This window comes from Pinus tabuliformis, chromosome Q (assembly GCF_031772625.1).
Source record: "Pinus tabuliformis cultivar Carrire ecotype Pingquan chromosome Q, CPIR1, whole genome shotgun sequence".
Taxonomy (NCBI): Eukaryota; Viridiplantae; Streptophyta; class Pinopsida; order Pinales; family Pinaceae; genus Pinus; species Pinus tabuliformis.
In genome coordinates this window covers 1,046,609,122-1,046,635,171 of record NC_142296.1, presented here as the reverse complement: position 1 = coordinate 1,046,635,171, position 26,050 = coordinate 1,046,609,122, and the positions used below count along the sequence as shown (strand labels likewise).

General features: G+C 38.8%; 1 protein-coding gene across 1 annotated transcript in view; it reads left to right on the top strand.

The window, feature by feature from the left end:
• The window catches only part of KEG (protein kinase KEG), a 255,984-nt gene that overhangs the window by 96,276 nt on the left and 133,658 nt on the right, over nucleotides 1-26,050 (top strand). The window contains exon 7 of the mRNA XM_089385755.1: nucleotides 19,823-19,980. Within this exon, the coding sequence (XP_089241881.1) occupies nucleotides 19,823-19,980 (158 nt within the window). The remainder of the gene's footprint in view (nucleotides 1-19,822; nucleotides 19,981-26,050) is intronic.

The following is a 26,050-nucleotide window of genomic DNA, read 5'->3' as shown; positions in this document are numbered from 1 at the left end:
AGCAACACCTGACGTGCTCTTACGATCCACTACACTGTCAGCCCAATCAACATCAGTATATCCATGTAGCCTCTAATTCCCAGCAGTGTATCTCAGTCCATAATGGATTGAGCCCCAGAGATATTTCAAGAGATTCTTAGCAGCAATCCAATGAATGTGATGAGGCTCAACCATAAATTGACTCAATGTGTTCGCAACGAAGCATATGTCAGGACGAGAGTTTACCAAGAACATCAGGGCACCCACAAGTTGTCGATACTCGGAAGGGTTTCCTAATCCGGGCCCAACAACACTTCCACATAGCTTCTTGAAGTTGAGTTACATCGCATTCCCAACAGTGTATCTCAGTCCATAATGGATTGAGCCCCAGAGATATCTCAAGAGATTCTTAGCAGCAATCCAATGAATGTGATGAGGCTCAACCATAAATTGACTCAATGTGTTCATAACGAAGCATATGTCAGGACGAGAGTTTACCAAGAACATCAGGGCCACCACAAGTTGTCGATACTTGGAAGGGTTTCCTAATCCGGGCCCAACAACACTTCCACATAACTTCTTGAAGTTGAGTTACATCGCAGTAGACACAGAGTTGCAATCCACCATTCCACATCTCTCAAGCAGCTTCACAGTGTATTTTTCTTGAGAAAGGAAAATCTCATCTAGCTTTTGCCAAACCTCCAACCCTAGGAAGTAGTGCATCAGTCCTAGGTCATTCATCTCGAATTTGGAAGCCAACTCCCTATTGCATTGGAGAATGAGAGGGTCATCACCTGTCAGAAAGAGATCGTCCACATAAAGGACCAGAATGAGAGGCTTGTCCTTTTCAACCTTGAAGAATAGGTTTGGGTTAGCTTTGCTCCTTGTAAATCGCAACTTCATAAGATAGCTAGGAATCCTTTCATACCAAGCCCAAGGGGCTTGCTTCAACCCATAGAGAGCTTTTGGTTCACCGGACGGAGATTCATCCAACTTTCCGACGTCATCATCATTGTCCTTCCTTGGGATAGGAAGATGTCAGTGTTTCCCAAGCGCATAATCTTCATCGAAAGTGACATCATGACTTATTTCCACTTCTCTTTGACTATGGACATAGATTCTATACGCCTTTGAAGTCTCACTATAGCCCACAAATGTTCCTTTCTTCCCATAAGCATCCAACTTGTTTCTTTTCTCTTTCGGCACATGAAAATATACGGGACAACAAAAATACTAAAATGAGAAACATCAGGTTTCTTACTGGTGAAAACTTCTTCGGATGTCTTGAAGTCCAATGCTCGATGCGGGCATCTATTTTGAACTTACACAACGGTGTTGGCAGCTTCTCCCCATAAGAACTTTGGTAGACATTGGATATGAAGCATGGCACGAGTGGCTTCTATGATAGTTCGATTGTTTCTTTCAGTAACACCATTTTGTTCAGGAGCATATGGAGTAGTGGGCTCCCTCTTAATGTCAACTTTTCTACAATAGTCATTGAATTCATTTGACTCCTATTCGGTCCCATTATCGGTCCTCAATATTTTGATCTTCTTCCTTGTTTGATTCTCGACCAAGGCTTTGAAAGAACGGAACCATTTGAATACTTCGTCGTTCTTCTTTAAGAAATAAATCCATGTTTTACGAGAGAAGTCATCCACAAAAATTGCATAGTACAAATATCCTCCCAAAGATGTTACGGGTAGCATCCCTGATAGATCATAATGGATCAATTGAAGAATATCGGTAGTTTGACTTCCACTTGAGAGGAATGGTTCCCTTGTATGTTTTCCAATTGCACAACTCTGACAAACTCCTTCATGATCTAAGTTGAATTCGGGCATACCTGTGACCATTTTCCTTACAAATTTGCAATGAAGGTGAGTAATTCTTCAGTGCCATATTTCAGGTTGAAGAGAAGTATCGCAAGTTATAGCTCCCAAAGGACTTCCTCCAACCTGATATAGACCTTTAACCCTAAATCCAAGTGTAAATGCATCTTCTGGGTTCCTTTGCCAAACACGAACCTTCCCATCAACGATTGTCATATTGAAATCTTTATCCTCCATCGTAGAATTAAAGGCTAGGTTCTTTTTTAGATCAGGTACATACAACACTTCTTGTAAATGAAGGGTCTGATCTTGATTTAAGTGAAGAGTAACAGTCCCAATTTCTTTCACGGGATAAATGGCATTATCCCCAAGTATAATTTCCATATCAGTCTCTTTTCAATCAAGTTTGAGAGGGCCTCCTTGTACCAAGTGAAGTGCCTTGAGGCACCACTATCAATCAACCGATGATCTATTGTATCCAGAGGAGAGGTAGTGGTGAGGGTAGAAATAAGATAAAATTATTTTTGCTTTTCTACAACATTAAGTTCTTCATACCTGGAGTTTCTTGACTTCTTGGGAGGATCGAGCAACGGGAGCATTCCTCTTTCCTTTGTTGTTGAACGTGTTGTTCCTTTGATTGCCACTGCCTTTTGAAGTTCTTGTTATTGTAGTCATCATTTCTTGGAGTATCCTTCTTGTGAGGACACTCTCTAGCAAAGTGGCCAAACTTGTTGCAATTGAAGCATCTTCCTTTTCTTCCTTCTTTGAATCCCTGCTTGAATCCTTGACCTTCTCTTCTTGGACCAACATTGTTCTTTCTTTTAGCATGAGTAGAGAAGGCGGTAGGATTATTTCCATTTGAGGGCTTGTCTCTTTCCATCATCCTTATTTCTTCTTGAGTGCATCTAGCCAATAATTCATCAAAAATCCTATCTGGTGTTAAACACATCCCAAGCTTCCAAGGGCAATAAGAGTGAGCTCCCTGTCAGAAATAACTTCTCCAATGGATAGAAGATCATTCTTGATTTCGGTAATCCTCATGAAGTAGGATTGGATAGACTCCCCTCTATCCATCTTGATGTCCTTCAACTTGTTTTTGAGAAAGAGGATTTGGTTTGCATTGTTGGCTTTGAACATCCCAACCAACTTGTCATACATCTCCTTAGATGTGCCCAAATCAGAAATGTAAGCAACCAAATGTTTTTGAATGGAGTCTCTGATGATCTTCTTAGCTTTGACTTCACCTTTCTTATACTTTGTCTTAGTAGCAGCTGGTGCATTTGAAGGAGGCTCCACCACACTTCCCTGCACATAATCCATGACATCATTTTCTTCCAAAGTCAAGTCCAAAGACATCTTCCATGCATGATAATCAGATTTATCATTGAGCTTATCCTCAGATTTGAAGTAAGATGTAGAAGCCATTGAGGCTTGGTCCTTGTCCAACAGATCTTAGTGATTGCTTTTCTCTCACTCTTGCTTGGGCTTTGTCTTCATCCAAGCTCTGATACCATGTTAATTTTAGATAACAATGGTATGTTCTATGCTTAGCACAATTTACTTCAATGTTCCTTTAGCAACTCAAAGACAATTTTCAATTATTTCCAATAGCAATCACATTAACTTAATCACATTGACAATAAATGCAGATAGAACATAAAAACAAATGCAGAAGACAAGGCAAGACAAGAGGACAATAGATTTGACGGATGCCAGGGAAAAAAACCCAACGTGGGGAAAACCCTTTGATCAAATCTTCTTATTATTATTCAATAGTTCAGAACAGAGAGAGTACAAAAATCAAATTCACTTGCCCAATACACAGTGAAATCAACCTTGGCAAATTCTGTAGTCAACTACAATCAAATTAGCCCTAACCAAAAAGTCAACACTGGTCAAAGCAACAATAAAAGGTCCTCAAAACAACTCGATCTTCTCCAGTCAAACTTAGCGTGATCAGAAGGTCAAAATCAGTGGAAAACAATCCAGTCAAACTCGGTCAAAGGAGAGAGAAAACCACTGTATTTTTTTTGCGTTCAACCTACAATTTGGTTTGCGGTCAAAGTGCTCTGAAAACCTCGGTTTTTGTGCCAAAAGATGTTGTTGCCGAGACAAAAATTTCCCCAAAAGATCGAAGTCAAATGATGCATGGAAGGTCTTGGTCAATGCTGGTCAATAGTCTGAAATTTCTGCAACTTCGGTGTTGTGATTTAGCCCAAAAATTCTCAGTTTTTGTGCCCAACTGTACGACCTACAAAAATTGAACTTTTCCACACAAAATTGAAGTCAAACTTGGTAAAAAATACCTCGGTCAATGTTAGTCAACTGTCCTTGAACTCTGAAATTTTCGGTGCGCAATCTGTCCCAGAAAACTCGTCCTACAGTCACATGTGTGAGAGAGAGAGAAGCTGCCCAATAATTGTACGACCTAATTAGAAGAAAAGAGAGAAGAATGTGTGAGTGAATGATGTCCACATGAGGAGAGAGGTCACTCCTATTTATACAATTCGTTGAGGGTGAAAGTACACATCCATTGGGCTTCTTGAGCCTACATTAAGTTGAGGCTGACCTTAACAATTTGTGGATGAGAGAGAATAAATTCAAAATTCCACTTCTGCTTGTTCGAATGAGATTTATCTTTATATCAACTTTGGACCTCTCGAAAAGAGGAATCCAATGCAAAAATCATCTCCATCATTTGAGCTATCCCAAGGTGGAATTTGGCCCTAGTTTCCAATTTTTACAGTTGGGCATGAGGTAGACAATCCATTGGGCAATGGAGTCAATAAGCTAGGGTTTATGGCAACTTACCAAGATACTCGTTGTTTGATTAGGATTGACAAAGGTAAGATAGATAGCACATCTTAGACATTGGTCATTGTTATAGCTGAAGGGAAGAAATAGGAGAACAATCCACTATAATAGGGCATATGAATGAATCCTAAAGTAGTTTTAGAAGATAGGAGTGCAACTATTTGAAATCTATGAAATAGAGCATCAAAGTAATGATGAATTCTGCAACATTTACTCTTATTCAAATATTCAGAAGGCCATAACTTTAAATGACATTATAGAGAAGGAAACATTGAAATTGTAGAAAACACATACTAAGACATACCGTCACATGAATATTTATATCACTATGATATTGGCAAATTGTGGATTGATAAAGCTTTTCAACACACAAACAATCGCTATTCTTTCATCAAAAACCAACCTTTTTTCCTCATTTGTCATGTAATATATGGGAAAAATACAATAAGCTATTCTTTCATCAAAAACCAACCTTTTTTCCTCATTTCTCATGTAATATATAGGAAAAATACAATAAAGATAAGATCCACAAAGTCTGGTAGTAATAACTGCATAATATTTACAATATCTGAAGGTTTAATTAACAAAAATAAACAAAATCCTATCATCTTAGCTATTCGGATCTCTATCTGGCACATAACAGTGGTCAAAATGCATTGTAGAACTGCTGTGCATATCTCCTGCTATTATTCTGGAACAAGGACGAGTCATAGTTGTATTATAGGATCAAGAACTACTCACTCCCTTGTAGGCTCAATATCTGGAACTGCAACTCGTCTTCCCTCTTGGTAGCAAAATTGGTGCATGAACCTGTAAACCATGTTGAAACTGTGCAACTGCCCTTGTAATTGCTTTCTCCTTTCAAGGCTTTTTTCCCTTATGTTGACTCGCATTCTTTGTACTCCCTCAGCCACAAAAACCCTTTGACATTTACCATAACATATTGAAAATAACTTACTGTCAAAAAAGATAAACTGATTAGGTCAAAATGCTGAGGTAGAATTAGGGTTTTTAAAGCAAAATTAGGGTTTTGAATATTTCTTTGTCCTACAAAGCAAACTAATTCTTTCTCCGTGACTTTTGCAGCCTGAGCAAGGAGGTTCAACTTATCTTGACTTCTTATCATTCTTCTAGTAGCTTTCAGTATGATTTTTTCAGCCTTTAGGGTTTCTTTCCCCCCTTTGTCAGCATGCTTTGTTTTCCTTTGTTTTTTGGCCTTCTTTCTGCTCTTTGAAGTCTGCACAATCTCTTCATCTTCATCAATAATCACTGTCTCCTTTAGCTTAGGGTTTGTTTTTGCTTTTAAACCCAATCTTAGTTTGTTTGTAGGGCGAGTGTGAGGCTTTCTGGAGTAAACCGTAAGTTCAGTTTCAACTTCTTCATCCCCTGTTTCTATCTTCTGTTTGCCTTTTTTTACTTTGTGCTACTCTCCATTTTGACTCCTCTTCCTCTAACATTCGTTTCTGATGTCTTCTTTTCAACAGGGATGTGGCTAGACTCTCCCTTTGTTTCCTGAGCTAGGGTTTGGGTAGAAACTTTAGTTTGGCCTCTCCTTGGTCTTCTAGGTGCAGGTTGTCTTAGGTTTCTCTGTCTCAACTGCTCCACCTGCTTGTTTAGCTCATGAGTATATAATATTTTGATTAGGTCGTGATGACAAATGTCATGAGGTTGTAGCTCAGGTCTGGTTCTTGCCTTGGTGCACATCTTTAGCAAACTTTGGTGAAGGAAATATGGCAAATTCATCTTACTAAACCCTGCTAAATGACATAAAAACTTCATATGATACAAATAGGCTTTAGAATACCTACCTTCACAGGTGAAGAAAAATTGCACTGTTTTGAGGGCATTGGACCATTCAGGCTTCAACATATTTTGGAGGACTCCAACATTCCAGTCTTGATTTTGACATTCCTCCTTCAAGAAAAAATTCAAGTCCACATTCTGCAATCTCTGTTTCTTAAACCATCTCTCACCCTCAGTTGGCAAACCTGTAGCTTCTGCAATAGATTCCTTTGTGACTGGGAATTGCAGGGTTCTGATTCTTGTTGTGTTTCCATCAAATGAGTAAATGAAATCATGGCACCAACTCAGGTTGTGCCCATTGAAGCACTGAAACACTAGTTCCCATCCTGCATTTCTGAACAAAGTCAACATCTCTGGATACACTTCAAAATACATCCCATCAGGCTCAAATCGCTTCACATGACCTGATCGACCCATCTTGCAAAGATTTTGATGCTGCAAACACCTTTCCCAACCTTGAATTACCCTAGTTGGACGTTGCAAACCGCTCGAGAACCTTCCTACAAACTATAAACAAAATTCTGGGTTTGTTAGAAATTACAATTTTAGGGTAAACATGGCAAATTAGGGATTGATTTTAAACGTCTGCTTGGGCCTCAAAATGTTGCTAACCATCACATCATGGATAAAAGGGGTTAGAGCTTTGTGAAAAAATGCTTGGGCGCTTGAAGAAATGAAGTTGGCAGCTCGAAAACCTAAAATTTTAATTCTTCGATGCACGCTATGAAAATATTTGGTAGCTCCGCGCTACCAAATTTTTTTGTAGCGCTAACTGTTGGTTTGCGATAGGTTAATTTTGCTGCGAAAACTTAGGATAGGATTAGGGTTGGGTGAAAAGACTTGATTAGACATGCCCCTAGGTTTAGGTAACAATTTACACAAATTGTTTATAAGGCCCTTGACATAACCATGAATTTGCAAAATGAACTGATAAATATTGCCTTTGGACTTTCAGGGAAAGGTGCAAACTTGATACTAACAAAAGAAATGCTCGTTGTCTGACTTGCAAGCGCTCAGAGAAAGGAGTATTGCAGCGTCATAGAAGAAAGAATAAACATGAGAGTCAAGCAAAAGGTTTAAATTTAAATTATAAACCTTTCAAGAAGTGAACCTTGATGAAATTCAATGAATTCATTAGAAATGATGTGAATTTTTGAGTTAACATGTTCTTTGCTTAGGTCAGTTACTTCATTAATCCATTAGCCCATTATTAATTCCATTAATCCATTAGCAATCACGTTAACCATTATCATATGACCATAACTGATGAAAGAACATCAAACATAAATGTAGAAGACAAGCCAAGACAAGAGGACACCAGATTTGGCGAATGCCAAGGAAAAACCCCAAGACGGGGAAAACCCTTTGATCAATTTTTCGTATTATTATATCAAAATGTTTAGCGGAGAGAGAGTACAAAAGTCAAATTTGACTTGCCAAATCGAAGTCAAAATAACCTTGTCAAATTTGCAGTCAACAACAGTGAAAATCTGACCTAACTAGAAAGTCAATAGCAAGTCAAACAGACTATCCTCAACGCAACTTGATCATACCCAGTCAAACTTCGCCTTCAAAGGAGGTCATAGACAACCCAAAATGGTCATGGAAACAGTGGTCAAACTTGGTCAAACTCTGCTGTTGTTTTTGAAGAGCTAACAGTAGACTGTACAAACCCTTCAAATTCTTGGCGGGCTTCCATTGCAACTCCCATATCTCTATAAATTTTCCTCAAAGTTGTCTTGTATCCTTGTACCACTTCAGAATCTTTGTTTGGTGCTGTTCTACTACGTAAAGACAAGATTTTAGAATGATAGTATTTAGGGTGCAATGCATATGCCAAAAAGTGTAATGGTGTGGTCATTTTGTTCTACCTTTCTGTAATTATGTCCTTCACTAAATAATAGAATGTTTCATAAGGGTCATTTTCACTTGCCTTGATAATTTCCCTTATCCCTCCAACATACTATCAATGTTTTCATAAACTTCCCCCAAGCAAGGTGTCCCGTATCAAATGACCTGATCAAGGTCAAGATTGGTTCAGTGAACCGTAGAAGGTATTGGACTTTTACCCACCATGTATCATCAAGAATGATGGACTTGATTTTTTGTCCTCTATCAGAAGTGGAAGTCCTCCATGATACCGAAAGAGGGTCAATGACCATTGCTTGTAGTGCTTGTCTTACCTCCACAAGTCTCTTTATGACAAGAGTGTGGGAGGCAAAACGAGTTTCAACAACCTACAAGTTTCAAAAAGTCAAATCTCAAATGAGAAACCATATATAAATTTGTAATTAAAAATAAGAATTTCCAATACAAATAATATTGATTAAAAAAAAAGTACCTTTAGTAGCTCCAACTTTGCAAAACCCCGATAAATGGCTTGGGACATTGAATGATTTGTTATGAACATTTGGATTTCTTTTGATGCTACATATATTTCGTTAATCCATTCAATCTCACCAATCGTGGCAAGCATAAGGTTCAATGAATGTACTGCACATGGAGTCCAAAAGATGTGATCATATTGACTCTTCACAATCAAACCTACAACTTTACAAATCTGTGCGTTGTCCATAATGACTTGGACAACATTATGTGGCCCCACACTTTCTGTTGCATCAATAAGAATTGTGGATATGAAAGATGCATTTTTCTCTATTCCACTGCAATCAACAACCTTCAAAAACATTGCCCCTTGGGGGCATACTGCAACAACATTAATTAATGAGTGGTTTCTTTGGTCTCTCCATCCATCAGAAATGATGGACACCCCTATTTCTGCCCATGTATCTCGGATTCCCTGTAGTTGTCTATCCACGAATTGCCTCTCTGATGCCAACAAAGTAGTGTAGACTTTTTCATATCCAGGGCTTTTGTATCCTTTTGGTGCTTCATTAACCACTTTAATAATTTATTTCCAATAAGGGGAACACACCAAATTGAATGCTAGCCCATTTGCATAGATGCAACGAGCTACATGTTCATCGGCTATGTCTCTACCTTGATTATTGAAACACGTTTCAAGAGGGCCTAGAGTGGGCTTTTTATTAGTTGTGGCAGCGGGCCTAGATGGCAGTGGAGGTCTAGTTGTAGAGCTTTGCACAAGGTGTTTTCCCTTAGCAAGCTTCCTATCAACAACTTCTTGTAAAGATGCATAGAACTTCATTTTTCCAGGACTCAAACATTGGCCAGGTTTGCCATTTGCATTTTTTGGCCCAGTGCATACTTGCACCCCTGTGTTAGTTTGACCAGTGAGATGGGCCTTCACTCTAGTATATGAGCCATTTTTTATATGTTGGCATTCATTGCACTTCCATTTAAATGAACCACCTCCAAGATTTTTTCCAATAATCTCCACATACTGCCATAGAGGAGATTTTGGGTCTGTTTTGATGATTTCCCCTTCATTATGCTCACGTTGTGATGGTTCCATAATGATAACGGTATAGGTTAATGCGTATAAAATTCAAATTATAATATATTATCAATAAACAATAAAAAATTAACATACACAATGAATTTATTAAATACATAAAAATTAAAATACATTAAAATTTAAAAACAAATTTTATTGAAGAAAAACATAAAAAATTAGAAAGGGGAATTAAATAATAGACACTTTATAATTATTAATTATATAACATATATGATATACATGCTAGAGATGACAAATATGAAATATAAGTTTATAAGTTTATAAAGAATCTTTCTTAAAGATATATAATATATGTTATAACTTTATAAGAGAGAACATATATATATATATATATATATATATATATATATATATATATAAAGAGAATACTAATAGTTATAAATCGACCATTTGTTGTAATATATACCATTTGGCATTTGTTGTAATAGTTATAAATTGACTAAGTAATAGTTATATATATGGAATCTAATATATATGAAGAGAACAATGGAGAGCGACTATCGGCCTTCAAAAATAAAAAAGGATTTATTTTTAATAAAAATGGCACTATGGAGAGCGACTATCGGGCCTTGAGAAACAAAAAAATAATCGACAATCGACCTTCAAAAGAAAGAAAAAATAAATCGGACCATTTGCTGTGTATTTAAAATCGACATTTGAAAAAAGAAATTAGTATTTACCCTGTCAGCTGAGTAGCAACGAAGGCGGCGACTAAGCGTTCTAGCAGCGGCTGAGGGTTCTTGGTGGCGGTTAAGCGTTCCTCTCACTCTCACAACACAGGCTGGCGACAACGACTGACTGGCGGCGGTTTCCTCGACGGCTTTGTCCCGACTAACTATGGCTTCCTCGATGGCTATGTTGCTATGCTCATAGTTCCAAACACCATGTTGCTGTGTGGAGCAGGGCCGAGTTCAATATTTAACAATCGCTGTGTGGGATATTCGGTGTGAGTGCCGACAAAGGGGAGGGACCACATGTTTATAAAACTAAAAGTTAAAACCTAAAACGAAAAAAACGGTAAACCTAAAGCGACAGACAATCAACCCATTTGGGCGGTTCCGACAACTTGCCAAATTGGCTCGGGATCCGTTTCCTTCGTGAATGAAACGTTTCTTAAAATGTCAAATTTGCACGAATACGTATTTAAGCCGTATTTTTGGCGGATCCGGATCTGGTTTAGATCCGCGGAACCGCCATTCTTCACCCTCCCGATGCCAGATCTGGTAACATAGATTTGATCCCAGATCAAGTATTTGAACACCATGCATCCTAGACATAGGGAGTATGACAATACACAATGCATCCATTTGTAGTGTTGTGGTCCCTATCCACTTTTCCCAACTCATTGGCCAGATGAGAAGTACTTCCCATGAGTCCCAAACTACATGGGTGGGATGATGTCAACAGGGAAAGAATAAATCGTGTCCTGCTCACAACTACACGTAGCGAAAGGTTAAACCTCATCCTACAGTCACATGTCACAACCATCGTAGGGAAAGGATAAACCACATCCTACGTGCATGCAAACCATTGAGATTAGGGAAAGGATAAACAACGTCCTACATGCATGCCAACCAACAATCGTATGAAGGATCCTATACGTGGGGAAAGGAAGAACCACGTCCCACCAACATGTCAGCCATTGATCGTAGGGAATGAGCATCCTACATGTGGGGAAATGATGAACCACGTCCCACCGACATGTCCACATGTGACAACTGACATGTCCACATGTGACAACCGACAGATGCCTATAGGCATCTCTCACTGAGGTATCCGCAAGGGAAGGTGAACTACTCATCCTGCTCATATGCCATAGGAGAAGGTGAACTATTCATCCTATGGCATATATCATGAACTATAGGGGAAGGCGAACCACTCACCCTATGCTCTCATATATCATCATGGAGTATCACAGGGGAAGGTGAACCACTCACCTTGTACATAACGTACCTATAGGGGAAGGTGAACCACTCACCTTGTACACAACATACCTATAGGGGAAGGTGAACCACTCATCCTATGGTCGCACATAGTGTTTTAAAAAACTACCGAGTCGACTCCCATTCAGCTGAGCCAAATCGAACCAATGCCTAGCTGGGTTGTTACCGAGCCGATTGCGCTGGTGACCGACTCGGTCGGCTCGGTAACAACCCGGCCAACTAACTCGGCTAAGCATTAGCCCGATCTGGCTCAGCCGACTTGGAGTCGGCTCGACAGTTTTTTAAAACACTGTGTGCGACCATAGGGTGAGTGGTTCACCTTCCCCTATAGGTACGTTGTGTACAAGGTGAGTGGTTCACCTTCCCCTGTGATACTCCATGATGATATATGAGAGCATAGGGGGGACTGACTCGGTAACAACCTAGCCTGCTTGACCGAGCTCGAGTTAACTTGGCCAGCTCGATCACCGACGCAAATTGACGACCTGTGGATTTTTTTGGTGGGGAAATTGGACCCCACAACCAATTCTAATTTGGTTTACAATTATTTTGAGGTCCATTTACCTCTCCCAACCCTATAAAAGCTACCTAACTCCTCTCATTTCCTCACAACTATCTCATTACATTTATGTAAGAATTTGTGAGGAGTTTGTGAAGAGTTGTGGAGTTTGGTTTTTGAATAACAGTGAGGAGTCTTGACAAGCATTGGAGCAATAATGAGGAGCTTCTTGGGCAACCATTGGAGCAGCATTGAGGAGGTGGTTTGTGCCTAGAGATATATATTTTTTTTTCACTTTTAAAATATGTTTTTGCTTTTTTTTTTTTTGTGCAAATCTGGAAATTGAAAAGAGTGTTTTTTTGTAAAAGAAATGAACATTGAAGCAATGCTATTTTTTGTTTTCATTTTTCATATTTTTTCCTTTCATTTCTAAGTCAAAAAAACTCGGTCGGCTCGGTAACAACCCGACCAACTAACTCGGCTAAGCATTAGCTCGATCTGGCTCAGCCGAGTTGGAGTCGGCTCGACAGTTTTTTAAAACACTGTGTGCGCCCATAGGGTGAGTGGTTCACCTTCCCCTATAGGTACGTTGTGTACAAGGTGAGTGGTTCACCTTCCCCTGTGATACTCCATGATGATATATGAGAGCATAGGGGGGACCGACTCGGTAACAACCTAGCCTGCTTGACCGAGCTCGAGTTAACTTGGCCAGCTCGATCACCGACGCAAATTGACGACCTGTGGATTTTTTTGGTTGGGAAATTGGACCCCACAACCAATTCTAATTTGGTTTACAATTATTTTGAGGTCCATTTACCTCTCCCAACCCTATAAAAGCTACCCAACTCCTCTCATTTCCTCACAACTATCTCATTACATTTATGTAAGAATTTGTGAGGAGTTTGTGAAGAGTTGTGGAGCTTGGTTTTTGAGTAGCAGTGAGGAGTCTTGACAAGCATTGGAGCAATAATGAGGAGTTTCTTGAGCAACCATTGGAGCAGCATTGAGGAGGTGGTTTGTGCCTAGAGATATTTTTTTTTCACTTTTAAAATATGTTTTTGCTTTTTTTTTTTTTGGTGCAAATCTGGAAATTGAAAAGAGTGTTTTTTGTAAAAGAAATGAACGTTGAAGCAATGCTATTTTTTGTTTTCATTTTTCATATTTTTTCCTTTCATTTCTAAGTCAAAAAAACTCGGTCGGCTCGGTAACAACCCGGCCAACTAACTCAGCTAAGCATTAGCCCGATCTGGCTCAGCCGAGTTGAGTCGGCTCGACAGTTTTTTAAAACACTGTGTGCGACCATAGGGTGAGTGGTTCACCTTCCCCTATAGGTACGTTGTGTACAAGGTGAGTGGTTCACCTTCCCTTGTGATACTCCACGATGATATATGAGAGCATAGGGGGGACCGACTCGGTAACAACCTAGCCTGCTTGACCGAGCTCGAGTTAACTTGGCCAGCTCGATCACCGACGCAAATTGACGACCTGTGGATTTTTTTGGTGGGGAAATTGGACCCCACAACCAATTCTAATTTGGTTTACAATTATTTTGAGGTCCATTTACCTCTCCCAACCCTATAAAAGCTACCCAACTCCTTTCATTTCCTCACAACTATCTCATTACATTTATGTAAGAATTTGTGAGGAGTTTGTGAAGAGTTGTGGAGTTTGGTTTTTGAGTAGCAGTGAGGAGTCTTGACAAGCATTGGAGCAATAATGAGGAGCTTCTTGGGCAACCATTGGAGCAGCATTGAGGAGGTGGTTTGTGCCTAGAGATATTTTTTTTTTCACTTTTAAAATATGTTTTTGCTTTTTTTTTTTTTGTGCAAATCTGGAAATTGAAAAGAGTGTTTTTTGTAAAAGAAATGAACATTGAAGCAATGCTATTTTTTGTTTTCATTTTTCATATTTTTTCCTTTCATTTCTAAGTCAAAAAAACTCGGTCGGCTCGGTAACAACTCGGCCAACTAACTCGACTAAGCATTAGCCCGATCTGGCTCAGCCGAGTTGGAGTCGGCTCGACAGTTTTTTAAAACACTGTGTGCGACCATAGGGTGAGTGGTTCACCTTCCCCTATAGGTACGTTGTGTACAAGGTGAGTGGTTCACCTTCCCCTGTGATACTCCATGATGATATATGAGAGCATAGGGGGGACCGACTTGGTAACAACCTAGCCTGCTTGACCGAGCTCGAGTTAACTTGGCCAGCTTGATCACTGACGCAAATTGACGACCTGTGGACTTTTTTGGTGGGGAAATTGGACCCCACAACCAATTCTAATTTGGTTTACAATTATTTTGAGGTCCATTTACCTCTCCCAACCCTATAAAAGCTACCCAACTCCTCTCATTTCCTCACAACTATCTCATTACATTTATGTAAGAATTTGTGAGGAGTTTGTGAAGATTTGTGGAGTTTGGTTTTTGAGTAGCAGTGAGGAGTCTTGACAAGCATTGGAGCAATAATGAGGAGCTTCTTGGGCAACCATTGGAGCAGCATTGAGGAGTTGGTCTGTTGGAGCAGCATTGAGGAGGTGGTTTTTGCCTAGAGATATTTTTTTTTTCACTTTTAAGATATGTTTTTGCTTTTTTTTTTTGTGCAAATCTGGAAATTGAAAAGAGTGTTTTTTGTAAAAGAAATGAACATTGAAGCAATGCTATTTTTTGTTTTCATTTTTCATATTTTTTCCTTTCATTTCCAAGTCAAAAAATGGCTCCTAGAGTGAAAGATGTTGCTTGGGCATATGCTGAAATGGTTGATAATCAAATGCATTGCAAATTTTGCCATAGAAAAATTAAGGAGGGTCTTGGGGGCATTCATAGGCTGAAACAACACTTGGCAGGTATTAGAGGCCAAATTACTCCATGTGAATCACCACAAATTGGGGAGATTAGGAAGGAGTTGTTAAATAGCTTTGAGAAGTTTCAGGAAGAAAAAACTAGGCAAAAATAAATAGAGGCTGAAATTGGGAGGAAGAGGAGTATACAACAAATGATGGCTACCAACCCCCATTTTGATTTTGAGGGCTTTTCATCTATCCCTTGTACTAATGCATCCAACCCCTTCTGCTATGTTCCTCCCTCTTTGGAGTCCATGCAAGAAAAAAAGGGTAAGGGTAAAATGAAAAAGAAGGGTGATATGAATATCAAAAGTTATTTCATTGTCACACCCTCCTCTCCATTAGATGCACATGGTCCTCAAGCCAGTAGAGTCATATGCAGCCCACTTTAGATGACCATTGGAAGAAAGAATTGAGGAAACTGTTTGTGATTACATAGCTAGATGGTGGTATGATGCTGATATCCCCTTCAGTGCTTCCTGTTCATCATATTATGAGCCTATGTTTGATGTCATATTTGTTGCTGGAAAGGGCTTCAAAGGCCCTACTATGCATGAGTTAAGGGGGTCTCGTTTGCGGAAATAAATTTTCTCCATTGATGAGTATTCGAAAGATTTCAAAAACTCATGGGAAAAATTAGGATGTACCATCATGTCAGATGGATGGACTGATCAAAGGAACTGTACCATCATAAACTTTCTTATCTTTTGCCCACAGGGAACCATGTTTCTAAAATCAGTTGATGCATCTGATAGGGTGAAAGATGGACAATTGTTGTTTCAGCTATTGGATGAGGTTGTTAAGGAGGTGGGGGTGACTAATGTTGTTTAAATCATCACAGATAGTGCCTCTAACTATGTTCTTGTTGGTAAACAGTCAGAGGAAAAACAAAAAACCATATTTTGGACCCCATTTGCTGCACATTGCATAGACCTCATGCTTGAGGATATTGGCAAATTAGATTGGGTCAAGAACACTGTAGATCATGCCAAAAGCATAACAAAATGTATCTACAATCATTCATGGATTTTGAGCCTGATGAGGAGACACACAGGGGGCAAGGATATTATTAGGCCTGCCATCACTAGATTTGCAACTCATTTTTTGACATTGCAATCTATGCTTTCCCAACATAGAAACTTGCAAAAGATGTTTTCCACTGATGAATGGAATGAAAGCTAGTGGCCTCACAAACAGGATGGCAAAGATTTGAGAAAGAAAGTTAATGAAGAAATATTTTGGAGAAAGGCATCAGAGATTATGAAGGTTGCTAAGCCACTAGTTAAGGTGTTGCAGTTGGTGAATGGGGAAATATTGGCTATGGGCTTCATTTATGAGGCTATGGATCAAGCAAAGGAGCAAATAAAGATAGCATATAAGGATATAGTGGTTAAGTATGGGTCCATTTGGGCAATAATTAATGAAAGATGGAACAATCAACGCCATCACCCTATACATGTAGCTAGGTATTTTTTGAACCCAAGGTATCATTATAAAGCTCTGGAGGCAGGAGATTTGGGTGGGGAGGTTAGAGATGGATTGATTGACTGCATTGATTGCATGATCCCAATGGAGAGTGATCAGTTGGAGATACATCGACAGGTCACTTATTTCAGCAAAGCCACATGTACCTTTGGCAAGAACCTAGCAAAGATTACAAAGGAAGCAGATGAGCAAGGTAAACAAAAATTTCAATTTTCAAATTCTTATTTTGTGAAATTGTTTATAATTTGAAAGTCAACTGTTGGATATAATTTGTTGAGCTAACTCATTACACTACCATGTTTTTTGCAGCACAATGGTGGGAGGCTTTTGGTAGCCATTGTCCTCAATTGTAGAAGTTTGCAATTCGTATTTTGAGTCAAACTTGCAGTGCTACTGGGTTTGAGCGCAATTGGTCTCTCTTTGAGAGGATTCACATGAAAAAGAGAAACTGTTTGGATAAAAACGACTAAATGATCTAGTTTATGTCTAATACAACCTTCGACTCAAATGCAACCAATTGCTGAGCAAAAGACTTGATTCAGATCCCATTGTGTTGGAAGATATTGATCCAACATCAAATTGGGTAGTGGAGAGTCATCCAGCAGAGTTTGATTCTGATGAGGATCTTGATTTGGATTTACAGACGGAGGCATCACTTGAACACAATGTTTAGTTGAAAGCAGATCCACTTTTACCAGCCTCAGGTTCAGCCCCAAGTCCTCCAGTTGCAGGCGCTTCCTCTGCTCAGCCATGACGGAAGCACATATCTCGTCTATGTCAGCGTGCACTTGCTACACAACCTGCTAGTGCTACCATTTCTACAATTGTAGTTGGAGATGATGATGAGGAGCCATGGGTTTCCCTGTTTAACTTTGATTCAAAGTCTGAGCCAGATGATGTTGGCTCCTCTAGCAATAGCCAGTATTACTGGTGACTAGTGATGTTTCACAATTTACTTTTGTTGTAGAGGCCATTTCTAGCCTCCTTGGTTATGTGTTTTTGTTTTGATCTCTATATCATCATTCATGTATGTATTGGACAGTGCACTGGGTGCCATTTTGATATAATGGATATATTCATGAGCCTACTTTGATCATATGTTGTCTTCTCTATATATTCTAAAGCTTTGTGTTTGGAAACATGAATGAAAATATTTAAAATTATGTCTTTTTATAAAAAAATAAATATTTAATGTATTTTTTACAGTGACAGAGTCATTGAAATCAAATCGGCTGAGTCGATACTGAGTCGGAGTCGTAGTCGGAGCCGACCCTCGGTCGTTTCCGAACATGAGTTGGAGTTTTAAAACATTGGGGCTCGCACATAGCTCCAAGAAGTACCCCAGGCCCTTAGGATTTCCCAAAGCTCAATGTTCATCCGAGACCCTCCTAGTAGGGTCTATTCACGACTCCCAACCTCTCTTCGAAGAAAGATAATCTTGACGTTACTAAGAGGCTATGTGAGGATGACAGTGATATGCTTATCCAACAAACAATGATGGAGCTTGGTAGCTCTCCAATGCACCATATCAAAATAAGGCAGTACCCAATACTTGGAGCTGTTGTGGAACATGAATTCTTTGAAAAATTATTCCACTCGAGAATGTCGCGATATACAACAGTGGTTACTAGCACGTGCTCAAATGGCTCACTGAAGAGCTTCCTCAACCAACTGGCTTCATAATAAGCCATACTTGTTGCTATATACATTCAGCCTCAATAATGCTTCCAGAGTAACCGAATCAATAGATATAGCACTAGATGTGCCCTTTCCATCCATCACACTGCCAATCGAGCCAGCTTTAGAACATTCGTGGAATCTTTGATTCCAACAGTGTACCTAAGATTATAGATAATAGAATCACAGAGATATCTCAATAAGTAGCTATCCAATTTATGAGGCTCATCCATAGATCGACTCAAAGGCTTCATAGCGAGGCATATGACTGATAGGGTGTTTATCAAGAACCCCAAGGATCCCACAAGATATACATATGCAAACCAACAACTTCTCCATCTCTTCAGACCTTTAAGTGCAGGGAATAGTTCATCAAGGCTAGGTCTTCCATCTTGACTTTAAAAGTCAACTCCCTCTTACATTGATAAACGAGAGGATCATCTATCAGACATCATCAATAGCTGCATCTTTACAATCCAATCAACATGGCTTGTCCATTACTCCCTCTAAATACAGAGAAAGTGAAATATTTAACAAATCAGATCGATTTCGGTGAATTTTTTACTTGGAGGTTGAAATTCGTGGAACCTGGTGACTTAGCAAGCAGCTGCCTTGACCGTGGCACCAGTGATTGCACCCTTAGAGATTATAGGATCACTAGCACCTAGAGAGCTGTCAAGAAAAGACATAGGCTGTCTACCTCAATAAAATTTGGAGATCTTGAAGACTTGAGTGAGAACACTCTATCTTGAAGAACGATGTAGATGCTAGCCTTTAAATAGTCATTAATTTGGATAACATAGCTATGTGGAGTTGAGCCACTTGGAGAAGTTGAAATCATTTTGCTTAAATTTAATTTTTATAATGAAATTGCTTTTAATGTCAAAAGAATGTTCCAATTTTCAGATTTTTATATCGACTGTTTCGTCTATTCTTAATCTGGATTTTATGCTTTTCATATCTTCACATATGTTATATTGCATGCGTTTCTGTTGCTATGGTGCCAATTCACGGATTAGGGCAGCATGGCTGTATTTTTTTTCAGTTGTCAATTTGACTAGTATTGTTAGCTATATTACCCCCCTCCGTTTCTGTTAAAAATCAATTGTTTCTCTGCAGAGAATATAAGAGTTATCATCTCCATTCTTCACCTCATTTAAGAAGAAATGGATATAAGGGTGTTCTATATGTTTTTCTACATTGAAAAAGTTACATGCATTTGCTTAAGTAGCTGAATGATATCTCATTGCTTTCCCTTTTTAATTTTATTTTTTATTTTCTTTAATGCACTGTTTTTCCTTGTGAAAACAATCACTAAGATTTTGTTTATTGTTACTTGTCCCCATAGCATTGTTACATGCAGTTGACAACTGTTATTATAATGTTTTTTTGCTTCTTTCCATTAGGCGACTGGCTACTGTCATGGGAGAAATATTAGTAGTATGTGGCAGAAATTATTACTCTCACTTTGTGTAGCTTGTTCTGATCTCTCGTATTGATCCCTCTGTTTGACAGTCCTTTGCACATGTGCATAGCGACATGGAATGTGGCTGTGGTTAAAAGGTGGGTCGAGGTAGCAACGAAAGAAGAGATCGATGATGCAATTGAAATTCCAAGTAAAATTGGGACTGCATTATGTATGGCGGGTGCACTGAAGAAAGCTCATGAAACAGGTATGCTATCGATATGTGATGCAAGTGAAAAATTTTTCTTGGTTGGTTTGGCAGATTTATTTTGTGATCTTTGTTGTTGTTTTTTTAGGAGCATCTGATATTATTTTTTTGCAAAAAGGAAAAAAAAGAAGTAATGGTACAGATATATATGGGTCTCCGGCTAACTGTTAATCGGCTTATGCGTTTTTTCCCATTATTAATGAAAACTCTGTTAAAAATTTACAAGTGCAGAAATTAGGTGCATGGCGAAGGTCTGCTTCTGTTCCTCATGGAGGGGTAAACATATCTGACTGACCCGTTAATCGATCTGATATCAGATATTTCCTCAGAAGATGGAGCTTGCCTTAAATGTTTTTTGCTAAGTCATTCATAAATCATGGTCATTGTCTTTACAGAAATATTGCTTAGCATATTCAAAAGTAACCTTAGATATTACTTACCATGTAAAAAAAACCTGTAAGCCCGAGAATGAACCAGCTCCTCTAGTCAACTTTCTTACAGAAATAGAAAAAGGTCTACTTGCTGAGGCATATGTCTATGCAAGCTATCTTGGAACATTTGCAGAACCCTGTTCTGTGATTGCCTTGACAATTTACACTTGCAGAAACTGTGACTATGCCCACATATAACTCTGATCATGATTACTATGCCCACGTACACTCCCATTACTTATATCTGAGCCTGTGTAAAATTTGAATGCTGAATGCACTCCATGATCAGCCTCTAAATCATTTTAGAGAGAGATCCAACATGAAGAAGGAATTGTCATTAATAAAGACCACTGATCCATCCAATAATCAGGTGTTGAATATCTAGGGCATCCTCTAGACAGATAATTACTTCTTATGATTTTCATTAGTTTAATCTTCTCCTTGTGATCCTTTTAATCATAAAGCAATTACACAGATGAGCTCATTAATAAAAACAAAATTCTGTAAGGATCATAAAGAGGCAGCCACACAATAGCACGAGAGTTTACCCTGGGAAAACCCAACAATCTTTTCCTTATAAAATCAATTCAACAAGAGAGCGATCAAAGCCAAAGCTATGGACAAGACTAGCCAGCAAGAGCACCCACCAAGTGTCCAAGTCAAACCCTCAAGTGTCCAATATCATGGAAATTTTTATATAAAGGAAAATTTTAGCATTATTATATTGTTTAATTATATTTATTAAAATTTTAATTTGGTATGTTAGCTTTAAATTTAATATTAAATATACAATATTAGTTGTATATATAATATAGTATAGTTTATATTAAATAAAATATTATATAAACTAAAATGTTTTAACATTATATCATTTATCATGTGTGCACAATAATCTAAACATTTAATTCTCGTTTTTAACTCATATATAATAACTCTACATCAACCTAACTTACATGGAAAGTGTTATTAATGAGAAATATAGATTTAATTTTACTAGATAATACCCATAACATAGTATGCTGTGGACTATATTGTAATATAATTTTTTCTTGAAAAGGCCCATTTTAGACTTGAAATTTGCTGTAATAGGCAAGCACTAGACTGAATTTCTTATGTATGGTCATGTGGCTCATGGGTTTGATAGTGTCAATGATTATATTATGACCTTCTAGGATTCACTCCCCTTTAGACACTAGGTTTCATTAACCTCCATCCCTTTAGTCGACCATGCCCTTCAACCTTCTTTCTATATCCCTTTTAGTTGAGCTTACCCTTCTCTCCACCTTGTTGCCACAAAATCTAGTAGGTCTACTCTACAAGGCAAGAACTAGACCAAGTGATGGCAATGGGGTGATGGCCCACTATGACCACGACCAAAACCCCCTGCTCTTTATGAATTTTCACCAATGGGAGGAGTCCCTATATATAATAATTCACCTAATAGGCCTTCTAAATTTAAAGGTGTAAGGTGACAAAGAAGTCTCCAAGGGAAAGGCAAAATTTAGGGACAAGTCACCAAGAGGAAGCAATTTTCTTTCCTTGAAAAGGCCAAATTAAGGCAACACAAGACTCGGGGTTAAATTGATAGGTTGAGAGTTGGGATGGCCAAAGGTCAGAATGCCAAGAAAGGGTTTCCTACAATGTATTCCAACAAGGTTAAGGCACATGATGTTGGAAAATGAAAGATATTATATTAGGGTTTAATTCTCCTTTCTTGATAATTACTTGTGAGTGTTGGATTCTTTTACTTATTTATTATCTTATCTTTCATCAAGCAATTATCCATACATGAAGATCACAAAACAAGAGACACAAGATATAGGCACATGCCAGGGCAAAACCCCCCTCGAGGGGAAAACCCAGTCAAAGTAATTCTTCGTTTCAATAGTATTCTTTGAGACTCCACCCTAGACCAAGACCAAACTTTCCCTCCACACCATGTCAGCCTCCAAGATCTTCGACCATTTCTAGTGATTTCGACTATGTAGCAGATCCCAACAACATGCAACTTCCGACAATAGCAAAACCCTAGGAGACTTCGATCTCCTAAACCAGACCACGAAACATAGAGAGAGAGAGGCACCAAAAGTTCGACTTTTCTCTTCTCTAGGGACTCCCCCAAAATTGCACTTCTTTCCTCCTTCCGGCAACAGACTTCGTACCCCAACATTTCCAAACACTTCCCATAAGATATTGAATTGCTTGAGAGGGTGAATGCTTCAAATGACTTCGACTTCCTTCTATATATAGCCTTCTTGTGGGTCGAATGGGGGCCTTTAGGCTGACTTGATCTTCCTTAGGCCGAAATGATGTGGAGGACACATAATTCATATTTTTCTTGATACAAAACCATTTTACATGATCTGAAAGCCCAAGAAGGGTCTCTTCAAACATATAATGACTCTATAAACTCAATATTAATCCTAGGAGTCCGCAATGGGGACTTTGACTAATATAATGATGACCCAAGCATGAAACCCATGCTTTAATAAGTCATTGTTACAATAATAAAAATTCTTTTCTTTATTCTTTTGACAAATACATTACATAATGACTCAAGTAAAATATTGAAGATCGAACATATATACTTTTTCCAACAGTCCCTCTTAACTAGGGAGGTATTCATAATGTACAAACACAATGGAAGATCTCAAACTATATGAAAACATGAAAAACCTTTAGGCACCGCAATGCCATGGACTAGATTCCTGACTAGGGCAATCTATCCAACCAATCACTCAACAATTTAGGCACCACAATGCCATGGACTAGATTCTTGACCAAGGAAATCTATCCAACCAGTCACTCAACAATTTAGGCATCGCAACGCCATGGACTAGATCCCTGACCAAGGCAATCTATCCAACTAGTCACTCAACAATTTAGGCACCACAATGCCATGGACTAAATTCTTGACCAGGGCAACCTATCTAGGTGGGACTAAGGTAGACTCAAGCTTTCAGCCCCTCTAGGTACCATCAGTTACTTGCTAACCACCAACCCAAACATACAGGTGTGTATTCAAAACCGAGGTCAATAAACAACACCACCTTTTTCATTTCCAGGATTCCTGACATCAACACATAGTGCCGACATGATGTCTCCCAAGGCAATGCTTCACTCGCAAAGCCTCAACAAATCTCTTCCATTCCTTTATCATCAATACAATCACCAATATCTACTAAACCCAACATGTTTCTTAGATATTCAAACTTCTTATTAGGAGGTGCCTTTGTCAGAATGTCAGCTACCTGTTTGTCTGTTGGAACATATTCTAGCTTCACAATCCCATCCTGCATCAAGTTCCTAATAAAGTGGAACTTATTATTGATATGTTTCGTCCTTGAATGAAACACGAGATCTCTAGACATCTTGATACAACTTTGATTATCAAAATTAATCACAGTAGGATCCAAAGACCTTTCGAACAAGTCTGTCAGAGGATTCCTTAACCAAACAACCTCTTTTCCTACTTCACATGCAGCCACATATTCTGCTTCGGCACTACTCAATGCAACGAGATCTTGCTTCCTACTCATCCATGAGATCATAGCATCCTCTTGTAGTACAACTTCCATTGGTCTCACTGCCACCCCAATCAGAGTCCGTGAAGTCAATTAGTGCCACGAAGATTCCTCAATATATGTTTGGCAGCTATCCAATGATCATGACGAGGCTCCAATTGAAACTGACTAAGAATGTTCACTGCAAAACATATATCTGGCCTAGTATTTACCAGATACATCAGGGAACCCACCAACTGACGATATGAGGTAGGATCCTCGAGACTTGAGTTGGAGCTCCTAAACTTCTTGAGATTGGTGATCATAGGAGTAATCATCGGCTTGGATTCCATCATGCCAAATTTTTGCAATAACTTGATGATGTACTTTTCTTGCCCCAAATATATTTCCCCAGGTCTCTGCCATACTTCTAGACCTAGGTAGTAATGCATCAGTCCCAAATCTTTCATCTCAAATTCAGCTGCCAACATCTTCTTGCATTCTTGAATTCTTTGTTCTACACCGGTGATGAATAGATCATCCACATATAAAAGAATAATGATTGGGTCATTATTCACGACCTCGATATTGTTGAGAAATCTAGGGCATTAGTGTTAGTTGATTTCTCTTTCATTAGTGACTGCTGTGAATGCTTTTTACTTCTTTAGATTAGTATCTTCTTCACGTTAGATTATTAGTGTTCTTTCTTCATCAAACAGTAACTAATGCATGAACATAAATACACAAGAGACACATCACGTAGGCTATCAGCCAGGGCCAAAACCTCTTACTCTTTGAGAGGAAAACCCACACAAATTCTTCTTATAGAGATTCCAATTGACGAATACCAAGACCAAGACCCTTGACCTATTAGCGACTCCAAAACCAAGACACTAGTCCTCTGTTCTTCTTCTTGATTCCTCCTTTGATCTGAGATCATCTCTTCAACGAACCGTAGATATACTAGTCATGGCACCAAAACTTGTCAATGTATTGTGATCAAGATGTGACCTCTGCAGTATCATCAAAACACAGTGATACATCACTGAACACTAGTTCCACAGCTTCGCTGTTCCTTCATCACTTATTGCTGTCCATCCGAACTGTCCTTCCTTTTCATATCACAGACCTTCGCTATCCTTTAAACATCTCTCTTAAACTTATCCAAGTTGCCTTCCTTTCTGTGGTCTGAATCCAAGCTTAAGTGACTGTAATATAACACCAAAATATCCCTTAATACAGAGATCTGAACACTGTACTCTTCACTGAATTAATTTGAACTTGATGACTGTAATTCTCACAGAAATCTCAAAGATTGCAAAGTACTGTCCAATGTAATTACCCATCGAAATTGCAGAGGTATCCGAGTTCTGTGAACTGTCCTTTTGCGAAGATCATTGCCACGTATTTATAGTAGTCTGTCCATAAATAAGCTGACTTGTATACATGAAGACATGTGTCTTTTATTTGAGAGTGGACTTGTGTTATTTAATTCATCATGCAGGTCGACTTCAAGTGCTTGTCTTTTGGAGGGCTATTTTGACAGTCCTATGAACTAGAATACTTTTGACATATCTTCATACATGACATTGACTCTTTGACAAATCCTAAAGCTCTCAATGGGAGCCATCTAGAAATAAAAACTCTTGCTTGTGAAACCCATGAAGCAAGGCATAAAAATAATTTATTCTTTTTATTTTATCATTTACAAAGATCATAATTTCATGTCATTATGAAGACCAAACCTAGTTACATTTTACAACACTCCCTCTTAACTAGGTAGGTATTCATAATGGTACTTGGTCATTCTCAATCCGAAGAATTTCTAATAAGAAGAATTCAGATTCGTAGCTCATTTGTATAGCATCATACCAAACAACATTGTTATATAGCAAGGCCTTGACTAACAACTCCATCTCTCCACAAGATATTGAGCCCAATGCTGGCGAGACCCGATGATTTATAGACACCCTCATCATCATTGTCCCTCTCAGAACATACCCCACCCGGGTTCTCTCAGGATATGCTCCATGAGGACTATTCTTATCTTGGACTCCCTAGTCCTCAAAGAATATCGGTCCTCCACGACCACTCTTTCATGGGATGCCCTATCTCATCCCACAAGAGCATCAGATG